The sequence below is a fragment of the Python bivittatus genome, unplaced genomic scaffold, assembly GCF_059951505.1.
Source record: "Python bivittatus isolate LINGU-HERP-01145 unplaced genomic scaffold, Pbiv_v1 ctg000080_np1212, whole genome shotgun sequence".
NCBI classification, from domain to species: Eukaryota; Metazoa; Chordata; class Lepidosauria; order Squamata; family Pythonidae; genus Python; species Python bivittatus.
The window spans coordinates 81,121,112-81,143,214 of NW_028277035.1; the positions used below are offsets into that span (position 1 = coordinate 81,121,112).

General features: G+C 38.8%; 1 protein-coding gene across 1 annotated transcript in view; it reads right to left on the reverse strand.

Moving 5' to 3' along the window:
- Window positions 1-22,103, reverse strand: part of SYNPR (synaptoporin) — a 64,110-nt gene that overhangs the window by 22,745 nt on the left and 19,262 nt on the right. The window contains exon 2 of the mRNA XM_088134796.1: window positions 5,902-6,026. Coding sequence (XP_087990922.1) covers window positions 5,902-6,026 — 125 coding nt within the window. The remainder of the gene's footprint in view (window positions 1-5,901; window positions 6,027-22,103) is intronic.

Here is a 22,103-nt window from a genome sequence, read left to right on the forward strand (position 1 = left end):
GAAAACAACCTGGTTGTGAACATGTAGACACCAGGAGTCAAACTCAACACTAAAACTTTACCTAAACCTCTACTTCAGTCATATGTGCTGTTTATCAATATTTGTGGATGGAAGTTCATCCAATTACATCTGGATGGCCAAATATTCCTCACCCTTGCAAGGAAGATATGAACTAGCCCTTAATGCCTAGCCATGTCCTCCTCCTACATTTCAAAACAATACAATTGGTGCTTTCTTCTAGATAATGTCTCTATTTATTTATTACTGTCACATTAGCCTTCTTCAAGCATTCCCTTCAAAGCATAAAAACGTGGAAATAGGTGGAGAAGGTGTGCATATTAGCCCTGTCCCCTATTCACTCTGATCAAAACATCAAAAAGACATTTCATATCTTTTTCTTTTACTTTATCTCACTTTTTCTTTTCCTTTTCTTTATAATTTGTATTTTCAATTTTCTTTTTCATTTCTAACTTTTAACTTTGTAACTTTAAAATTTCAATAAAATATTATTAAAAACAAAACAAAACATCAAGGGTGCCACTTCATGCAGAGAGCTGTACTGGCCTTCAACCATGGAGTGGACCTCCCACTTGAATGTTTGGAAGTCAAAGAGAGCAGGGAACAGCTCACATTTACCTGTTTTCAAGGTATCATGTTCAGATAAATCCCGAAAGAGAGAGATTTAAAACTGCTTTCAAAAATGTTCTGCTATGCCTGGTAGGATGCACTGTTTTATCAATGTCAAAACAAAATTTCCCTGGAGATCAGCTTTGTTGCCAAATTATTGATGTTGCTAACCCTTCATTTTTCAAAGAACAAAAAATGGAGTTGGGCCAAGCAATGCTGATATTGCTAGGTCCCATGAGTCAGTCAATTAATTGCTGAAGTTGTATATCAAGGAAAGGTTAGAAAATAATCTTATACGTTTGGCTGCTTTGCTATCCACCCACAAACAATATTATTAACAGTGATCTATAATGTTTGATTTTTTAAAAAGTTCTATACTAATGAAGAATTAAATAGAAGCTCCCAGTTCCCTAATGGGCCAGTGATGTCAAGGGAAGACAAAGAAGAAAAAGTGTATCACTCTTCCCCCATTCCAGTTTAGGAACTGTATTTAAGAGAAACAGAGAAGATAATCCTTTAATTATGTGGAAGGCTTTTCAAAGTATATCTTCCTTGTTACAAAAGCCCTGGAGGGATATGAGGAATTTAAGTGGGACATCCTTATACTTTGTAATAAAAATATTCCATAGATGTCAATGATAAAAAAATATGTTTTGCTTGACTAAAATCCAGAGAAGATTCACTGGATCATACTAATTTGTTGTTCTGCTTAAGAATTGTAGATAGGAATTCATTTTTTTTTCTTATCATGTGTATCTTTTCATATAGTCCTCAGTTTTCTGTTTAGCTCAATAGCCATGCACCTGTATTTAATAATGCATCAGTAGACTTGGAGATCTAAAGCACTGCTGACTAATTATAAAAAAAATCCCACCAGGATGGCCAGCAAGGAATAGGTCAATGCTTTCATGATTGCCTTCCACAATTCCATGTCCCTTCACAGGCCCAACAATGCCATTTTTTAAAATTTAATTTGGGTGCTTTTGTGAATAGGTTTGCTTAAGCAATTCTGGCTTTTTTAAGTTTCTCAAGCTGAGGTTGGAAATGAAATGAGAGAAGAGATGAATGTTGCATCCTGCTGTGCAGAATCTGTAAGAGGGATCCTTCTGAATCTACAATACTCTTCCTTTGGCATTTTCAACAGCTCAGTTGCCCTTTCCTTTTCAATATGACCTAATAATAGAAAACAAATCCAAAGCTACAAGCATCCTTGTTAGGTAGCAAAACAGCTGCCATTTGTGAAAATTGTCTTAATTTAATACTGATCCTTGTCAGTAAGATTTTATAAGGCTGACCTCTCCTGCCAAATGTCAACCAAGCAACCAAGCAACCAATCAAAAATGCAAATAAAAACCTTAAGTTTATAGCCTCAGTTTAGAAGGCAAAGCTGTACCAAGATAAGAATATTTCATTGTTGTTTCAGAGGAGAGGGAGTACTATTCCTTGTAAATATGGCAATGTTTCCCTATCTTCCTACCTTAGGCTGCTGTGCTAGAAGTAGTTGTCTGGGGAATCAGGTGACTCTTTTTGCCTTTCTTCTGTAGGCTGAGAAGCTTAATAGATTTGTGGGGGTGGTTGGAGAACTCTCATTTCACCCCTAAGTAGCTACTTTGCCACAATTCAGTTCAACATAGGGGTCTCCAGTGTGTGCGTGAAACAACAAAAGCAGCATCCCTGTCCTTGTGCTGCAAGTTTTATCCCTGTGATATGGGCGTTATGACATCACAAAAGGGTTGGTGTTTTCAGTGCAAAAGCGATGCTGATGTCATTCGTTAGATGAAAGTGTCGGATCCTCTGCAGTTCAGCCTTTTGTATGAAGATGTTCTCAGAAGAAAACATGTCTTCACTCCAAGTTTATGACAGCTGTGATTTCAGTGGGATGGAAGAATGGCGTATACGCGCATCCCATATAATCTTACCTGTTGTATGGTAACCCTTCCACTCAAATCCCAGTTCAAATGTGTCAGTGTGATAGTCCAAACCATGGATAGTGAGAAGGGAAGGGAGAGAACCATATTGCTTCCCCACTTAAAAATGTAAATGATGACCTCATAATTCTTTAAAATAATTAAATCTGAATTGACTCAAATAACAAGATAATAATGTAAAAATACCAGAAAATATTGGTGTTTTTATTTATTTTTAGGGGATGCACAGTTATTCATGCCCTGGGATAGTATGGCAGAAGCTCTACTGTTATCAAGGCTTACGGCTTAGCAAGTTGTGTGTATCCCACTAATTCTGATTTATTCAGTAAACTTCAGGCAAGCAACTGCATCTTAATATGATCTGTGAGTTCAGCCGAGCTTATTCCAGAGTAAAACAATTAAAGCAAGCATTTATAAATGATACCGAGTGACTTATGCTGTTTGTGATTGTGCGCATTTTAACCATTTAATTGATTTAGGACACTTGAAATATTTAATAGTTATCCTAATTCTAATTGTGTTTCCAAGTATTTTTTCATGAAGCTCACTGAGTGAGCAAACAAGAGTTTGGCAGGGGAGGACTAGCTCACGACCGGACTAAGCAAACAGGGAAGGTTTGCACAAAAGTTTAGCTAAAGGGGTTGGCATGGAAGGTCACAGGCAGTACAGAACGTGGCATCATTCTGACCTGCAGAATGTGTGCAACATTTATCTTCTGGTTTGAAGAAGACCCAAAGAAGTGCAAGGCTATTTCTCTACTGGAGGAGAAAGTGAAGGGAGTTAAGAAAAGAGCCGTTACCCTGAAATGCATCAGGGAAAGCGAGTTCCTCAGGCAGGAGAGCTATTTCCATGTTTGAAATACATAACTAGCTATTTCAAGAAAAGTTTCTCTCTTTGTTTCATTCGGTGATGCAATATGGGTTTGTAGAAATACTGGAAATATTGGAATGGCTTTTATCTTTCCTAATAAATGTACCCCTGTTAAGAAAGACCTGCCTTTTGCTGGGAGCATTAATATTCATTACTGAAATTGGAACGCTAGGGCTACAATTATTTATTGTATCTCACAACAAGCAGCATGTTTTCAAGTGAATTTATATTGGATTTTTTTTCAGAACCACACGCTGCATTGAACAATAGATGGTCATGATTTCTTGAAAATGATACGTATTTTTCAGTATGTTTCTTTTAATATTCACATTTTATATGCAATTTTACTCAGTGTGCATAATCTCTGTATATTCCTTTTACTCATAGATGCAATGTGTGTGCATTTTCCGCAATAGCCATCTTTTTAAAAGTTACCTTTGCTTCTCCCTTGTAGTTAACTGCTGAGTTAATTAACCATAGCATGTGGGCAGCAGGAAATGATTGTTCCCAGAATAAAAAAGCACACACACACAAACATAAAACCCCGAAACATTTCATAGTGTCCTGAAGCTAGTTTAAGGAGCATACTAGCTTGACTGACCCATGAATCCTGGTTTGGACATAAGGAAACTCAGGGCAATCTTCAGTTGCAGTATGGAAAGGAAAGAAGCATCAGTATTAAGGCTGCGCAACGCTTCATGTTCAAAAGAAAAAAATGCTTTGCAATGTGTGGGGACTCTCACATGTCTTGGCTTACTAAGCTGAGCTACGTACAGGTGGTCCTTACTTAATGACCACAACTGAGACTGGAAAGTTGGTTGTTAAGCAAGTCATCATGTAACTGGACCCGATTTTAAGACCATCTTTATGATAGTCATTAAGTGAATCAGCTTCCCCAATGGACTTTTTTGCCAGAATTCATCTAACAACCACGTGATTTGCTTAATGACTACATGATTCACTAATGACCATGGTGATTCGCTTAACAACTGTTGTAAAAAAGGTTGCAAATCATGATCATGAGATTGCAGGGGGTGGTGCGACAGTTTGTGACCATCATAGGTGCAAATATAGGTTGTAAAGCACTTTTTCTGAGGCTGTCATAACTTTGAACTGTCGTTAAACAAACAGTTGTTAAGTGAGGATTACCCGTACATCTGAATCAGAAAATACATGGTTAACTTTCAAGCTTTTTTTAAAAAACTCCTCTGAAATAAATATTTTTAAAAAATAGTATAAGAGCTTTCATCCCCCAAAGATTTCTTTTGTAAAACATGTTCATGAAAATGACCTGTTTGGAAGGGCATTGGATTATAAATTTGCATAACTCAATTTTCTGAGCCTTTTTCATGAATATCAAAAAAGTGAGATATGAAAGGCTGCAGAGAATAGCAAAGCCAGCAGGAAAAAAAATCTGTAATAAAGGCCACTACAAATTTGCAGAGCACAAGCCTGCCATAAATGTCCCTAACAATAATTCACGAGTTTGCTAGCTGCGCAGATACAGTGAACATCATTATTACCAATAAAAACATAAATGGAATTCAAAAGCAAAACAGCAAATGATGACTTATAGAAACAGGTGTTTTATAGAGAATTGGCAGTACTTTTTTTTTAAACAAGCAATTCTTTGAATGGAATTTATATGGAAATAAACAAATACCTATTAATTTTATTTCAAAGTATTGAGTCTCCTGCAGGTATTCCATGATAGTTTAGAAACATGGAGGAATGCTCATGACTTCTTTAGAACTGTCTATCCTGCCCCATTTTATGTTGAAACTGCCAGTAAAAGTACTATGTAAAAGTACTATGTAAAGTACTACAGTACCAGTAGGTTTTAAATATTTTATTGCTGTCTTGGGCACAATTCTCACTTGGCCTTATCCTTTGAACTAGGCCTACAAAATATATCAGCAGCAACATGAGATTAAATAATACATTCTAGGAGTCAGTTTATTTCAGATTTTATAAAGCTGAGCCTCTCAATCTTCTTTTAAAATTACTGCTTTCAAAAGGATTGAGCAGGAAAGTGGATTTAACAGCTTTTGCATGTAATGCTAAACCAGTGGTAGATAATTTTCTTGGCCAGCAAGCATAGACTGAATTTTGAGAACATACTGTGGATTTTCTACAAATGGCTGCCATGGCCTTGACAAAACATCAAATTATCTAAATATAACTATACCTATTTCTGAGACATCAGGAAATAGTCACCACAGGTTTACCATATCTGTGCAGCAAAACTCTAGATAACCACTAAGTGGCACCAAAGTGGACATTTTGTTATCTCTTGGCTGCCATCTAGTGGCTGCCCTCTAGTAACATTTTTCAGGCTAGATACAGGAATCCTATAACGTGAATAGCCATCAGTGCTAACTAGAGTAGACTACAGCAGCCTTTTCTGCTGTTGTGAAAATTGTTCAAGCTGTCTCCTACATCTTAAACCCGGTGACAAAGAAGAACAATACCTTACCTGAAGGGATAGGCAAAGGCTATGTCAATGCTGCGGTCGCTCTGTGTCCTGTTGGCACAGTCCACGCTGAGCCGCAGTCCTCCAGAATAGCCACCACATGTTGCAAATGCAAAGACTGCAAAAAGCTGAGAAAAGACAATGATTCATCAAAGGGAGTTCAGCAGGTGTGCATCGTTACGACGGCAGTAGCAATGGTGAACCTCACAGAGGTAGGAGGAAGCAGACAGGTTCTTACTGTAGTTTAGCCTTACTTTTCTTGATGTGATGGAAGGCATGAGTGGGGAGGATTCTGGAAGGGAGCTTCAAGGTTACAGGGAGGGGGAGTGATATTCCAAGCACCTCCTCAGCCCCCAGCTGGCCTGTGTGAAAGTAAGGAGGAAGAAATTGGCCCCTCCCTAAGGGATTCAGGGTTATAGTTGCTCTCGTTGGGGAATTAGAGTTAGTCTGGCGAGATTCTGTCTATTAGGTGCAAGCTAATAAAGAAGCTGAGCTGATTTCCGGACTCTCTCGTGTGATTCTTGGGCTGAACCTGACACTTGCTGTTTTTTGGCCTATGCCAGTTTTGGATCAGAAGACAATTATTTGGTTTTGTAGATCAGCCTGAGATCTGCAATTTGCAGTCTGAATGTATCTGGAGGTGCCAGATTGGATTAATGTCAATTAACGTCTCAGATTACCAGTAATTGTGAACAGGAGCTTGCAGGTAATAATAATGCTAAAGCAGATTTATTGGCAGAAAGATACTTACTTCTGTATTTCTTTAGTTGTACAGTCTTTCCTGAAGGTTTATGCTAATTAACAACAACAACAACAACAAAAAAGCCCAGGAAGTTAAGCTGATTTTGTCAAATTATTTTCTTTGCTAGCTTCACCCTTAGTTATTATACCTGCTTGCCCACATGGGCTAAATCTCATTAAACTCCCTTCTTAAGTATGCTGACTCCGGTCATTTTGCATATTGTTTTTTTTTAATATCGTTTGCCATATTTGGGACATCAGACATCACTGATCTTTGTTTCCAATCAGGAGTCAGGAGACATGCTTGGACAAGCGACCTCAGAGTCAGTCATTTAGTATTGCAGTAAACAACTAAGAAACGTAATTTTGTTACACACCATCAGTATCATTACTTTAAAAAAAAACCAGTACAGAGTGTTATTTCAGACCAAGTAAAATTGTCTGTTCACACAAACCACTTTTTAAAAAAAATTCTAATGATGACTGAATTTTATCAGAATTTTTTTTTTCTGCACATCATACAAGCCTTACCCATGATCATCTTTTTAAAAACTATGTTAAAGTTGATATGCCACTTACGCACATTCTATATGTAATTGTTTGGAACGTCTGTTTTGTGTCTAAAAGTGGAGTGCAACCATTAACCAGCAGAAAGAGAATCATAATTAGATTTATTTATTATTAACATGTGGGTATGTTGTTCTGTATTACAAGGAACGCTAATGTAGTTCCCTCTCTTGAAACTTTCCCTTTATTACAGATTCGTTCTGTCAGTAGCAGAAACTCAGTTTTTCATTTATGAAATGAAAGTCATTGAGCCGTCCTCAGCTGGGCCCTTCTACATGTGTTAGACATCAATTTTCAGATTTCCCAGTCACTGTATCTAAAGGCCAAATGGTTATCAAGTATGGGAATAAAATCCAACACGTCTGGAGGACACCGCCTTGGAAAGGTAGGCCTACCTTCTTGAAATGTCCTGAAATAATGACAGACTATAGATTCTTTTTTGTATGTCTGAATGGAAAAACACAACAGTCTTTCAACATTTGGTCACTATGGAAATGAGTACTTTAAATTAATACCCTCACCCTAAAAGGAATGACATGGGGTGACACATTCCTTAATTATATGTTTTTGTCCATATACATGGACACCATAACACTTTCATATGTTCAGTGAGCTGCCTCTCCATTTGTTTTATTCAATGCATGCAAACCTATAGTATTCACATACAGTTGCCACACTGACCTTTATTCATTCATTCTTTCATTCATTCACAGACATGCATACACAGAGCAGCTATCTTCAGTACCATTGTTTCTACATTTTACCTTGACTATAGTAAAAATGGGGCAGGGATGGTTATGCCTGGCAAGCAATTAACATCCTTTGTTTCTCTACAAATAGGATATATTGCTACTGTTTTCTTCCCATGGACTAAAGGAAGAATCTTAGTGATTTGCAAAATAGATTGAGATATTCAAAGAATTTCTGGCATAGAATGTCAATGCTATTTGAGTGATTTTTGCTCATGTGTGTATGTCAATGTGCCAGTGGTACAATAGGTAAGGAAAGGTATGCAAAATTCATGTTACTTATGTAAGAGAAATGCACAAATTGTTACTTGGTATATTAAAAAGGAATATTGGCATAAAAAGAGGAAATGCAAGTCATGGGGACCAGGGAATATAAGAGAACCATTCTTCACTCAAAACTTCTCTCATACAAGAAATAGAACATAAGGAATTTTGTGACAAAGTTAAAATGATTTTTTATTATTAAAACTGGCAATATGCCCAAGTTGACAAGTTTATTCTTCCTGAAAATTATATGTTCCAATATTGTCTTGGAAAAGTCAAGATACATGCGTTTAAATTACCTGTATAGTAACTGCATAGCATGCATGTGGTCATTTCAACTGTGCAATCCATTACTGGTAGTATGACCTAACACAGAAACCATGGTAAATATCCCTGTGAGTGCAAAAGCACAACTACACATTCAGATTTACTTGTAGACCTCTTCTCAACAGCATCTCACCTCCTCAACAGAGCGCATGTATAGATAGCTAACTGGGGGATGGGAAGTCTCCTGGATAGACTATTAAAACAAAGTTGGGCTCTGTGACATAAACTGAATATCCATGCACCAGCCTGGGGCTTTATTTGTGCACCAAGAGAAGAGCTTTATATAGAAGTGTTGTCTGAGCAGGGAACCAAGCTGTCTGGATTGCTGTGTGGATTTCTCTTTCATATTGGGAAGGAGTGTATTCTAAGCATTTGATGACTACCAAATTTACCACTGATAATACGGCTAATGATTTGCAAAATTGGCAAGCAATAGCTTTACAGTATTGTGCCACTCAAATCCTGCTATGTTGGTTTATTGTGGTGGGGAGGGATGAGTGAAGAATGTCGGGCATGTACTGCAAGAGTATATACTCCCAGTGGGATCAGCAAACTGCCTCTTATTATGCAGCAATGATATAGGAAGATGTTGGAAATGGATGATCACTTTAGTGACAATGGCAAAGGCATCCATTAATGCTGCGTGGGAGAAGGCAATGATAAGACACGCCTGTATTTTACCAAGAAAACCACATAGATAGTCAATGTAAAGTTACTGACATTTATGGGTTCCTCAAATTGGATGGCACTGAACATGCTACTGAAGGGAGAGCAGAGGCTTTGTGGAGTACTAATGTTGTTTATGATATAACTAGATTAAAGCCATCAGGACATCTAGCTGCTAATGTTACCATGCAAGAAAACAAAATCTGAAGCCATGATGAGTTGAGAACATGGAAAGCTCAGCCTTCATCCAGTCTCCAGCCAGGGGGCCCTGGATGAAGCTGATTATCTGAACCCTTTTCAGTTAAGGTTCGGGCCAGGTTATAGCAATGCGATGGCATTGGTTGCACTTGTATATGACCTCTGAAAGGTTCAGGATAAGGATGGCACATCCCTCCTGGCCCTCCAGGAACTCTCAGTGGCTTCCAATACCACTGACCATGGTATCCTTCTAGAGGGCTTCAGGGACTAGGGTGAAGGACACTGTTTTGCAGTGGTTCTCCTCTATGGCCAGTTTCAGTCAATGTTGTGGTGTCAGGCCCAGCCCAAGAACAATGATGAAACAGTCCAGTCATGTACAGATCCTTTACTTGCTTACACCTTATAGACAGACTCTCACCAAACTAAATCTACACTACAGCAACTAGTGGATATACCCTGGGAGATTCTAGGGAGTGGCTTTCCTGAATCTCTTTCTCTTCTCATGCTCCCCTTGTGGACTGTGTTGCCTCTTGCCTCCTCCTCCCTCCTGGAATGCACCCCCCCCCTTCCTGATAGCCTTGATCTCCCACATCACTCTCTTCCTCATAGATACATTCCCTCACATGTGGGGAGCCCTAGGCCCTCTTATGTGGGGTCCCTTAAGGGGGTCACTCACCATCCCTATTTAACATCTATAGGTGAGGTTATTCAGTGGCATGGGATGCAATATCATCAATATGCTGTATGCTTCAGGCTGGAAAATGAGGCTATTCAGGTGTTTACCCAGTGTCTGGCAGCTGTGAGAATCTGGAGGGGGAAGAATTGGCTACAATTCAAGCCTAGCAGAACAGAGTGGCTCTCAATTTTGGGGTCCCCTGTATCTGGACAGCTACCATCTTTAACTCTTGACAGTGTAGCACTCCCCCAAATTTAGCTTGTGTACAAGTTGAGGGTGCTCCTGAACTTGCAGTTCCTACTTGAAGAACAGGTGGCAGCTGTGGCTAGGGGGGCCTTTGGATGGATTTAACTTGTGCACCAATGGCACCCATTCATGGACAGGGAGGTCTTGCTCATGGTCATTCATCCCCTGGTCACTTCTTAGCAACATGCAACATGCTTTCAGTTACTGCAACATGCAACATGACCAGCCAGGAACAACATCTGGTCCAGAATGCGGACCAGCTCATACACAGTTTTGTGTACTTCACAGTTTGCCCATGTTACACTGCTGCTGTGCAAGTACAAGTCAAGATGTTGGTTATCACCTTTATAGCCCTGAATGGCACAGGGCCAGTTAGTTGCAGGACTGCCTCTCCCTGAGGTATCTGCCCATCCCACCAGGTCTGATAGGGTGGGTATGCTCCAATTTTCTTCTCTTAAATGTTGTCATCCACTGTGACCAAGAGGTATGCCTTCTCTATAGCACCCCTTGCCTTATGGAACAGGCTCCTCCCTGAGATCCAGAAGGCTACAACCCCTTTAGCCTTCTGGAAAACCATGAAGATCTGGCCCTTCCCCCAAGCATTAGACTAGGTTGGGAGTTGAGCCCAGCAATCATGGAGTTAATGCAGTGATCTCAACATGCCATGGAAGGAAGTTTTATGTTCTTGAACAGTGTGGGATTGCTATTTTATTTTTTCCGTTTTTATTGGCTCTTCTTGTGAACCACCCAGGGTTACTGTGTATAAGATGGGCAGCTATATAAGCCCTTTAAATAAATAAACATAGTGAAAGATGAAATTAACTTCATAGTGACTTCATAAATGTCAGCAAATTGAAATGGATGGAACTGGACACTTTCATACCATTTACTACGCAAGTCACAAAAAACAAAAAAGGAATGGCTTTGCTTTCATTGTCAAGAAGGATATAGCAAAGACAGTACTTTGATACAATTCAGTCAATGACTGAATAATATCAATTAGACTTTGTGTTGTTGTTGTTCAGTCGTTAAGTCGTGTCCGACTCTTCGTGACCCCATGAACCATATCACGCCAGGCCTTCCTGTCCTTCACTGCCTCCCTGAGTTTGCTCAGTTTCATGCTCATTGCTTCAGTGATGCTATCTAACCATCTCATCCTCTGCCGCCCTCTTCTCCTTTTGCCTTCAATCTTTCCCAGCATCAGGGTCTTTTCCAAAGAGATCTCTCTTCGCATTAAGTGGCCAAAGTATCTGAGCTTGAGCTTCATTAATGGCAACCCACTCCAGTATCCTTGCCAAGAAAACCCCATGGACAATGTTAAAAGGCTAAAAGACTTTGTGAGCAACCCTTTAATATGACAGTTACCCAAGTTTTGATTGATAGAAAATGCAAACAAGATGGTTTGGAGACTAGAATGCCAAAGTTAGAAATATGTAAAAGGAGAACATTGTTGGATTATATAACCTAGGAAAAGAAGCAGAAGAATGACTTATCAGTTTGCCAGTCCAGTAATTTCTTCATTGCTAACACAGTTTTCAAACAACCAAAATGGTGTCCTGATACCTGGTTATCACCAGATGGAATATTCAGAAATCAAATTGACTATATTATTGATACAAGGAGGTGGAAGAACTCACTTATAACAGCGAAGATGGGACCAGGGACTGACTGTAGATCAGATCATGCTCATGTGCAAATTCCAAGTCAAGCTAAAGTGGAAGAAGAAAGCCAACCAGCTTCCATGCTACGGTCTTGAGCACTGTTAAGGACAACATTAGGAATCATTTTGAAATCCTGAACCACATGGATAGTGATCCAGAGGAACCATGGGATGAAATCAAAGAAGATGTTAAAGATGAATGTAGAAAGAGACCACCAAAGACCAAAAATAGGAAAAACTAAACTGGATATAAAAGCAAATGGTAGAAATTGCCAAGAAGAAAAGAGAAGCCAAAGCCAAGAAAGATAAATATCTCAGGAAGGAACATAACAAAGAATTTCAGAGAGCTCTTACAGAAGCCAAGAAGCAGTATGACAAGATGGAAACAGACACAGAAAAACAAGGAAAGTCTTCCAAAATAAAAAATCTCCAAATTCAGAAGGAGGTTCCAGCTTCAAATCAGTATATGTAAGGATGCCAATGGACAGATAGTAGTAACTGGTTCAAACTAAGATGGAAAGAATATATTGAAATTCTGTGCAATAGAGATGTCATAATACACGTTTGGAGACAGATGCAACAAAGTGTCTTCTTTGGCATGTGGAATTTCAGGGATCACTGGACTCTCCACCAGAAGAATGCAAATAAGCACCAAAGTTAGCAAAGTTATGGGTTATATAACCCCAGAAATGTTACATAGGAATGACGAAGAAAGCAGCGTAAACCATAGTATGACTTTTGCAGCCAGAACATTCTGGCTGCAAAAGTCATACTATGATAATAATATGTGTTGACCTTAATATGTGTTGACCTTACTATGGCTATCCCAGCACCTCTACATTCTTTTCTATTAATGGGACTCTAACCCACCCTAATTAGATATACTAACCCGACATACCATAAACAATGATATTTCTTGTACCCATAAGCTGCCTTCCTTCACACAAATGAAAGACAACAGTCTGGTTTCTGTTATCTGTCTCCTCTCTCTTCAGGGTCATCAGGTGGCTTTGGTTTCCTTGGTGACCCTGGTATTTCATTGCCTTTCCTCGTGTTTATGCCATGTAGAAGGCATCATACATGACAACCCTTACAACACTCTGGTTGTTACCAGTTGGAAGGTCACAGGAACTGAGAGACTACCTATGGAAACATGGTAAGGAACAGAAGAATCAGTAAAATTTCTAACCAAACTATGCAGCAAATCTGGAGAACACTACAGATTGGAAGAGGTCAGTCTTCATACCAATACCAATGAAAGGAAATTTAACAAAGCATGCAAATTATCATACAATATCCTTAATTTCACATACTAGCAAAATAATGTTTTTTATCATTCAGTGCAGATTAGAGCCCTATATGGAAAGAGATGCCAGATGTTCAAGCTGGCTTTAGAAGTGGCTGAGGAGCAAGAAACATTATTGCTAATGTATGCTGGATAATTAAGAAAGTGAAGGAGTATAGAAAAAATCAATACGTACTTCATTTGATTGTGTTGATATGTCAAGTTGGGAATATCCTTAGGAAAATGGGAATCACAGAACTTCTCATTGTCCTTATGTGAAACCTGTACATATTACAAGAAGTCACCATCTAAACAGAATATGTTGAAATTGACTGGCTGTAGGTTGGCAAAGATGTCAGAAAAGGCAATGAATTCTCCCCTTATATTCAATTTATATGTTGAATATATATTGAGGGAAACTGGATTGGAAGAACATTAATGTGGTTTTAAAATTGGAGGAACAAATATCAGTAAACTGTGCTATGCTGATGACTCTGATAGCTGAAAATGCAAATGATTTGGAAACTCAATGAAAGTCAAGGAGCAAAGTGAGAAAAATGGGATTAAGATACAAAAGACCAAATTAATGACAACAGGTACAGCAACCCAGTCTTAGAAGATATTGAAGTGGTGAATAACTTCTGTCTCAACTATCAACAGTAAAGAAACAAGCAGTCAAGAAATACGCTGCAGACAAGCACTTGGTAGAGTAGCAAGATATTCAGATCCTATAATGTATCTATGCCTACAAAGATCAAAATCATGCAGACACTGTCTTTTCCTGTGGAAGCAAACGTTGGACTTTGAAGGAGTAGAATAGAAAGAGTATTGACACTTTTGAACTTTGGTGTTGGAGAAGACTCCTGAGAATAACATGGACAGCCAAGTAAGCAAACAAATCAATCATATATAACAAATCAATCCAGAGTTCTTACTCAAGGCACAAATGACCAGGCTCAAGTTATCATAATTTGGACATATTATGCAAAGACCCAACTCTCTTGAGAAGACTATAATAGTGGGAAAGGTGGAAGAAAAAAGAAGATGATGACTAGTAGCAAGGTAGATGGGCTCAACTGCAGCAGTTATGGGTGCACTATTGGAAGTCTTGAAGGGCAGGTTGGGGTCAGATCATCCTGGAGAAAGTCTGTGTGGTCACTAAGAGTCAACACCAACTTGACGGTCCTCCATTAAAGCACTATTGCAAAAAATAAAAACTAGTGCCAACATATCAGCTTTACTTATTATTCTCTATACAAACGCCAGGCAGATTTGAATGACAGACAATTAGATTGGTTTAATTCATAAAAAACCTTCTGACACTGTGAAAACTAACAATTTTATTATGACATCTTTCTTTTGCTGCAGTGAAATCAAGAATACTGCTGATTCCTTTTAAGTCAGGCATTTTATTGGATTGACTATGTGCCATCAAGTCTGTGTTGATTCTTAGCAACCACATAGATTTTCTCCATGACAATCTGCTCCTAACCTGGTCCTTCAGGTCTTCCAATGGTGTACCCATTGCCACTTTAACTGAGTCCATCCATTTTGCTGTTGGTTGTTCTCTTTTTCTCTTTCTTCCACTTCCACAAACTCAGAGAAAACAGTAAAAAACAAATTGGTATCACAGCATATCTTTACATTTCCTTTGCATTTATAATAACATTCCTCTGTTGCAATTCTTATTTCATTTTATCTTTTATGCATTTGTGCTGTTCTTGACACACTTAACAGTGTCTATTACATTCTGTCCCTCAGGATTCTACTGAATTCTAATTTTCAATTCTATTCAGCTCTGTATTCAAGGAGGCACTGTCAATTACAGTTGTAAAAAGCTAAAAGACCCGAGATTAGATGTAAAAAAATTGTGACACAGATTCCAGATCAAACTGTCAATAACCTTGCATTTTATCCAAAGATCCAATATTAGAATCTACATTTTTACAGGAACCTAGGACGTTATTAGCTTTCTTTTTTCAAGTATGTCTGTCTTGCATAGAAAGAGGTCTTTCCTATCATTCACTTTCAGTTGTAGTGTTTGGATTTTTGTTTCATGAACTGTTCTTCAAGTCCAAACTCTGCTGAGAGTGCAGCTTGGAAAATGGCAGAGGAAGGATTGGTCTTTACCTCTGCCATAAATCTAGCAAAATACATAATTGAACAGAGGCTGAACAGCTTTGAATGTATACTGTATGTTCCCTTCTTCCTGTCATAAAAACTAGTCAATTGATAGTTAGCTTGGGTGTACCTAGGCTGCATTTGATTATCTGTGTAAAGTTTTGTGTTAATTGCATTATCTTCTGCTTTTAGAATCTTCTGCTGGGTGAACTTCTCTTTGGCTGATTTGAAGGTGATTTTTCACTGTTTAGATAGAATACTTTTTTTTTCTTAATGCCAACATAGTTTGTATTGCTAAGCATTTGAAACTTATACTTCACCTATGACCTCTGTTATATTTTTATTTGTTTTAATTAAATATATTGTTTTATAGGATCTTGTGATTTTAAATTGTTGCATGATGATCGGATTGCTTTTGATAGGCTCTAGAACAAGGTAGGCAACCTGTTCTAAACAACTTATCTCACAATTCTTTGCCATTGTCTATGGTGACTCATAAAGTTTTTAATTGTAAGCCACCCAGAGTCACCCTCTGGGGGAGATGGATGGCATATATATTTAATAATAAAATAAATAAAATAAAAATAAGGTCAAAGTCCAAAATATTTGGAGAATACCACATAGCTTTAGGCAGAATTTTGGAGATACTTAAGATAGATAAAACAATGAATTTTAGCAATGACAAAAGACCGGTTTTCTACAGGTTTATAGGAAATATCAGTAATCTTACATACTATTCTAAGAGAGAGCTGTGATTTTGGTAGTGTTATCAACTAGATATTTGATTCTTATGTATTGAGAACAATAACCAGACAGAAATTCTTATTATTTTGTTAATGAAAAAAATTGTTCAGGGCTAGATAGGTCTAACTGGCAGGCTAAAAAGCCTGTAAAAATGGAAGTGAGTCTCAGCGTGTATTTTGTTGTTATATTATTATTATTATTATTATTATTATTATTATTATTATTATTATTATTTATTTGACTTGTCCCCGCCCATCTCCCCACAACGGGGTACTCTGGGCGGCTTACAACAAACTAAAATCGGCAATACATAATTAAAAGATTATAAAACCAAAGTACAAAGAGAAAGATAAAAAGGCTAAAAAATCCAAGAGGTCGATAGAGGCCACACCAGGCTGCTAAGGGGCCAGCCAACCCCTATATATTAAATTGGAGCTGTAATTTTTGCTACCGTGTTATGACAAAGGACCTCTGACAAATACACGAAACACAGCTATTTCCTCTAATAAAAAGAAATTCTTCCTTTGGAATGAATTCAGTTGATGCAGAGAGCAGCAGTGTCAATTGGTAGTAATAATTCACTCAAATTGTTAGGCAAAGTAAAAACCAATGCATTTTTGGAGATGGGAAATGCAAGTTCACATACACATTTTGTTTGCTGAATAAAATTCCCATAGATTTAAATAAAACATGAATGCACAAAACGATATAGTCCATATTCACTGAAAGGATGGTCTTTCCCACACATTCCTAAATGAACCTAAAGATCATGTCTGAAAGTCCTACTCCAACTGTCCTGACATTCAGAAGCATGGTGAGTAGCTTCCCAGGGTTGGGTCTTTTCAATGATGCCTTCCCACAAAAGGACAGATTTAATTCCAAATTTGCTCTTTCTGGGGTTTGTCAAAAGCATTTTTATTCCCCTAGTCATTTTAATAAGTTAATATTAACCTAATAAACCTGGAAGCTGTAGGGGTTTAAATGGGGAGGGATTGGCTTCAACTCAACCCTAGCAAGATGGAGTGGTTCTGGAGTTTGGTCCTCCTGGTTCTAGTGAGGTATAACCTGTGACTCTTGCTAGGACAGAACTTGTGTTCCCTTGGACAGAACTGGTATGCTCTTTGGGGGTCCTCCTGGACTCGTAGCTCCTGCTCGAGCAGAGGGTGGCAACTGTGGCTAGGGGGAGCCTTTGCATGGATTAATCTTATGTGCCAATTGTGCCCATTCCTGGATAGGGAGGCCTTGCTCATGGTCGCTCATGCCCTGGTCAATTCTTGGTTGGATTACTGCAACATGCTGTACATGGGGCTGCCCTTGAAGACCATCCAGAAATTATCACTGGTCCAGAATGTGGCAGCACACACAGTTTTGGGCACCCATGGTTCACCTATGTTACACTGCTGCTGTGTGAGCTCCACTGGCTTCCAGTTTCTTTCTGGGTGCAAGGGGTAGGTTGTCACCTTTAAAGACCTGAATGACACAGGACCAGGTTATTTGCAGGACTGCCTCTCCCTGAGGGTATCTGCCTGTTCCACCAGGTTGGATAGGGTAGGCATACTCCAGATTCCTTCTCTTAAGCGTTGCCATCTACCAGGACCTAGGCAGCACGTCTTCTCAGGAGCAGCTCCTGCCGTTTAGTACGCCTTGCCCCTAAGACTTGGCAGGCCTTCTGAAAAGCTTGAAGATCTGGCTTTTCCCACAAGCATTGGGGTAGTTTGAGTCTGGAGCCCAGTAAAGTTCTTTGGAGATGTGTCAGCCTTGCAAGGTAGTCCAGACAAGAAGTATACCCAGAAATACTTTATTGTAAGGTTACATTAACAGAACCTTGCAAGTCTGAAAGTACATCTCTCCTCCCTCACCTTTACAGCCCAGGAAACTAGGGAGGATCCCTTCTGAAATGTTTGCCATGCCCCCATTCCTTCTGCAGACTCAGCTGCCTCTTATCTGACCGTTGTCTAGTCTGTGGCTGTTCCATCTGTCTCCAAAGGTCATTCCCACATACCATTACAGGATGTGTGGGGATGTGTTGTGGTTGGGGGCTCCTGGAGTTTCTGGGTTGCTTATTTATTTATTTTTATTTATTCATATTTCAAATTTAGTTACTGCCCATCTCACTCAAAGGGCGATTCTGGGTGGTTTACAATAAAAACAAGAATAAATACTAATTAAAATACAATAAAACAGCATTCCTAAATAAATAATGTATTCCAAGGAATAGATAGTAAATGAAACATTATTAGTCTACGGGAGCCTCTTCAGGGTGCTAACCACCCCCAGGTTGCTTACTCCTCCTCACGTCCCTCACAAGTTGGCAGAGCCAGGTCTTCAGCCCTTTCCGGAAAGCTGGGAGCGTGGAGGCCCACCTCACCTCTGGGGGGAGAGTGTTCCATAGGGCAGGGGCAATGGCAGAGAAGGCTTTTTTCCTGAGCCCCACCAGTTGATATTCTTTTGTGGACAGAGTCCACAACATACTTTCTCTGCATGACCAGGTGGGATGGGTCGATATAATGGGGATGAGACGGTCCCTCAGGTAACCTGGTCCCATGCCATGTAGGGCTTTAAAGGTAATGACCAACGCCTGGAAGCAAACTGGCACCCAATGCAGCTCCTGTATGGCACATGTAAGGTGTTACATGTGCCATCCTTGGGGCACCCAAAATTGCCTGCGTGGCCACATTCTGAACCAGCTGTAGCTTCTGGATACTCTTCAAGGGTAGTCCCATGTAGAGCATATTACAATAGTCTATAGTCTATTTTAGTCTATAAAAATAGTCTATTTTTATCTTTTTTACTGTTTATATTGTTGTTGTAAGCTACCCAGTCTTATGATGCACAAGCTGGGCAGTTATATAAATCTAAAAATAAATATCTCAACATTAATTCTTACGTTACAATGGAATTTTTATATAAACCACTGGAAACACAAGAGGGTCCAAATTTTGGATGGGTTTTGAAGAAAATAAATTACTTTCATATTGGAGTGGGGGCAAAAGCAGCTTGTATTGGCTGTGCATTTCTCTAAGATTCAGCCATCAGTACTTTAATGTTATTTGTTGACTATTTTAACTGGAATTTTCATTTTGACAGCCCCCCCCCCCATTTAAATAGTTCTAAACTGTCTTGACAATTTCTGCTGAAGGGTAAACTATAAATAGTTTGAGAACATCAGAAATAGAACGTTGATTTCATCTCAGCTCAAAAGTTGTTCCCAGAGACCGTTCTGGACAAAGTGGACTTTGCGAAAGTAAATGCCTGAATGATCACTTTCTATTTATCATTATGCCGTGAATATCTAAACTGTTTTCTGTGCATTATACTGGGGTGTTATAGTATAGCTGCCTAATGTTCTGGATCTGAAGAACTGATTTTTATTAGTTCACTGCTGAATGTATTGACAGTCAGTTTAGAATCTTCAGTATAGCAAAAGACCAATAGTGGGGGGGGGGGGGGGGGAAGAAAGGAAAATGCATAAAAAGTGCCACTTTAGCTACTTGATCTGGAACACGTATCTTTATAAGCAATTAAATCTTTGGAATGTGCTGTAACCAGGTTGCATGGTTCTCCCAGTTTTCATGAAGGCAATACATTTTTGTATTGAAAACCCTATGAAGATAAATGTTCAGAACCTTCTCTTTAATCATCCATGACAGAGGGTGTTTTTTCTTGAAATGCATTTTTGCTGAAAACCGTAACAGTGCTAACAGTTATTAATACTGCCTTATTTGTTCAATGTCAGCTAGAAGAAATATATGTTTCCTGAAAAGCAGGGAAAGCAACATCAATAAATCTTTCTGCCATCAATGTCCTCAAGATTTCTTTCATTCAGAATCTCATGGAAATAATTCCTTGCAATTTCATAAAGGTGCATAGCTTTTACACACATCTACAACAACCTACCTTTCAGTGATCATAGTTTATCTCCTAAACTTGTCTTCTAAGTTTATCCTACTTTAGACTTTGCTTCAATAACAAGTTTATGGTATGCTTTATTGTGTAGTTATTGTAGGTAGCCAAGATCATACTTAGTAATAATCCCCCAAGCGAAATGAACTTCTTGCATGCACATTTCCCTATCATAAAATCACAACATGGCAAACAACCTGTATATATTAATAAGACCAGAAATACCCTTATGATGGAGTCTGGTTTACGATATGCATCTTTATTTCAATTCTTCCATTAGGCAAGGATTTTTTTCAAGCTCTTCCTCTTCTCTTCCTAACCTATGTAAGTGGGGTGATGAATCAGAACTAAAACAAATTCAAAATGGCTTTCTACATTCAGCATGGTATATATAAAAAGAAGAGTTATTCTTCCATGATAGACATTTCCCAATACCTTGAATGGATAGTAGAGGAAAGGAGTCACGAAGACAAATTAATTCACTAACAGCAGCAGCAGATATGCTACCAGCACATTTAAGGAGAGTTCAGATTTTAGGAAAAACTGCAGCACGGAGAAAGAGAAGCATCAATAAATGAGATTTAGCTTTGATTTTGTGCAAGATTGGGACACACTATTTTTCTGATCTGCAAAACACAGGTTCCATTTTTACTGCTTCTTTTTGTTTATTTTAAAGTCCTTCTGCTCTTGGTTAAATAATTTCAATTGTCACAAAGATTAGGAAATGCAAATTTCCATCTATAAAATCAGCAATTGCTCAGGTTACACAAACATTTTAAGACAATATTTATTAAAATGCAAAAAGGCGGGCAGCGGAGCCATACAGCTGCAAAGACATAATAAGAAACACAATAAGGACTTTTATTTTATCTTCGTGACCTTTTCCCAGCATCTCTAGTGCTCCGCCATCTACTGGGTACCTAAGTATCATAAAAAAGAGAGCCACAGACACGAATGCTAATTGCAACTCCTGCTGTTGTGGCAACTCACAACTTCCATTGTTGCATCTGCCCTCAAGGTATCATGTTAGTGTCTTTAATTAGGGTATTTCACTCTGCTTTTCCTAAAAATAAAAATGACCCCACAATATCCAGTGAAAAAGAGATTTTCTATCGGCCTGTGTTAATACTGAAGGCATCCTTTTAGTGACAAAAGACTGCATTTAACATTTTTGGAGGAATAAGTCTGCACCATACTGTCAATTTTATGCCATTATTTTGTCTAGACAGCTGAACCAATTCTTCCTTTCTAAATACTAATTGTGTTTTTCTTTGCCCAAGGCCATACTTAATCAGTGGCATAGAACCTAAGCTAGACTAGGACTACAATTGGCACATCACAACAGAGATCAGCCATTTCCCAGAAGCATGGATCTACCATATTATATTCAATACAGCATTATATTCAATATATATTGAACTCACACACATCACCATGTTTTAGCCGTCTCAGACAGTCTCAACAAACACAGTGGGTTTCTAACACATCACAGTGGTTAATTGATAAGGAACTTTTAATCTATCTCACATGCAGCCCGTATCTGCTTAACCAACCTGTTTTCCCCTCCTTCCCCACCCCCCACCTCATCCCAATATAAATCTTGCATCTGTCTAGCCACAGGAGGTGGATGATCACTTTAATGACAGTGGCAAAGGCATCATTTCATTCCATGGGGTAGGAGACAATGTAAGCCATCCCTGTATTTTACCAAGAAAACCATGGGTAGAAAATACATAGCAACTAACAATATAGTGCCGGATGATGGGCCCCTCAGGTTGGGTGGTGCTCATCATGCTACTAAGGAAGAGCTGAGGATCTTTCAGAGCACTAATGTCATTCATGCCATGGCTAGAGTAAAGCCTTTGGGACATCTACTTGCTGATTTTGCCATGCAGAACATTAAATCTGAAGCTGCAAAGATAGAAGTACAGTGGGAACATGGAATGTAAGCAGCATGAAGGTGGGAAAGCTTAACACAGTGAAAGATGAAAATAATTAAGTACAGATTGACATCTTAGGCATCAGAGAATTGAAGTGGACTGGAACTGGACACTTTCA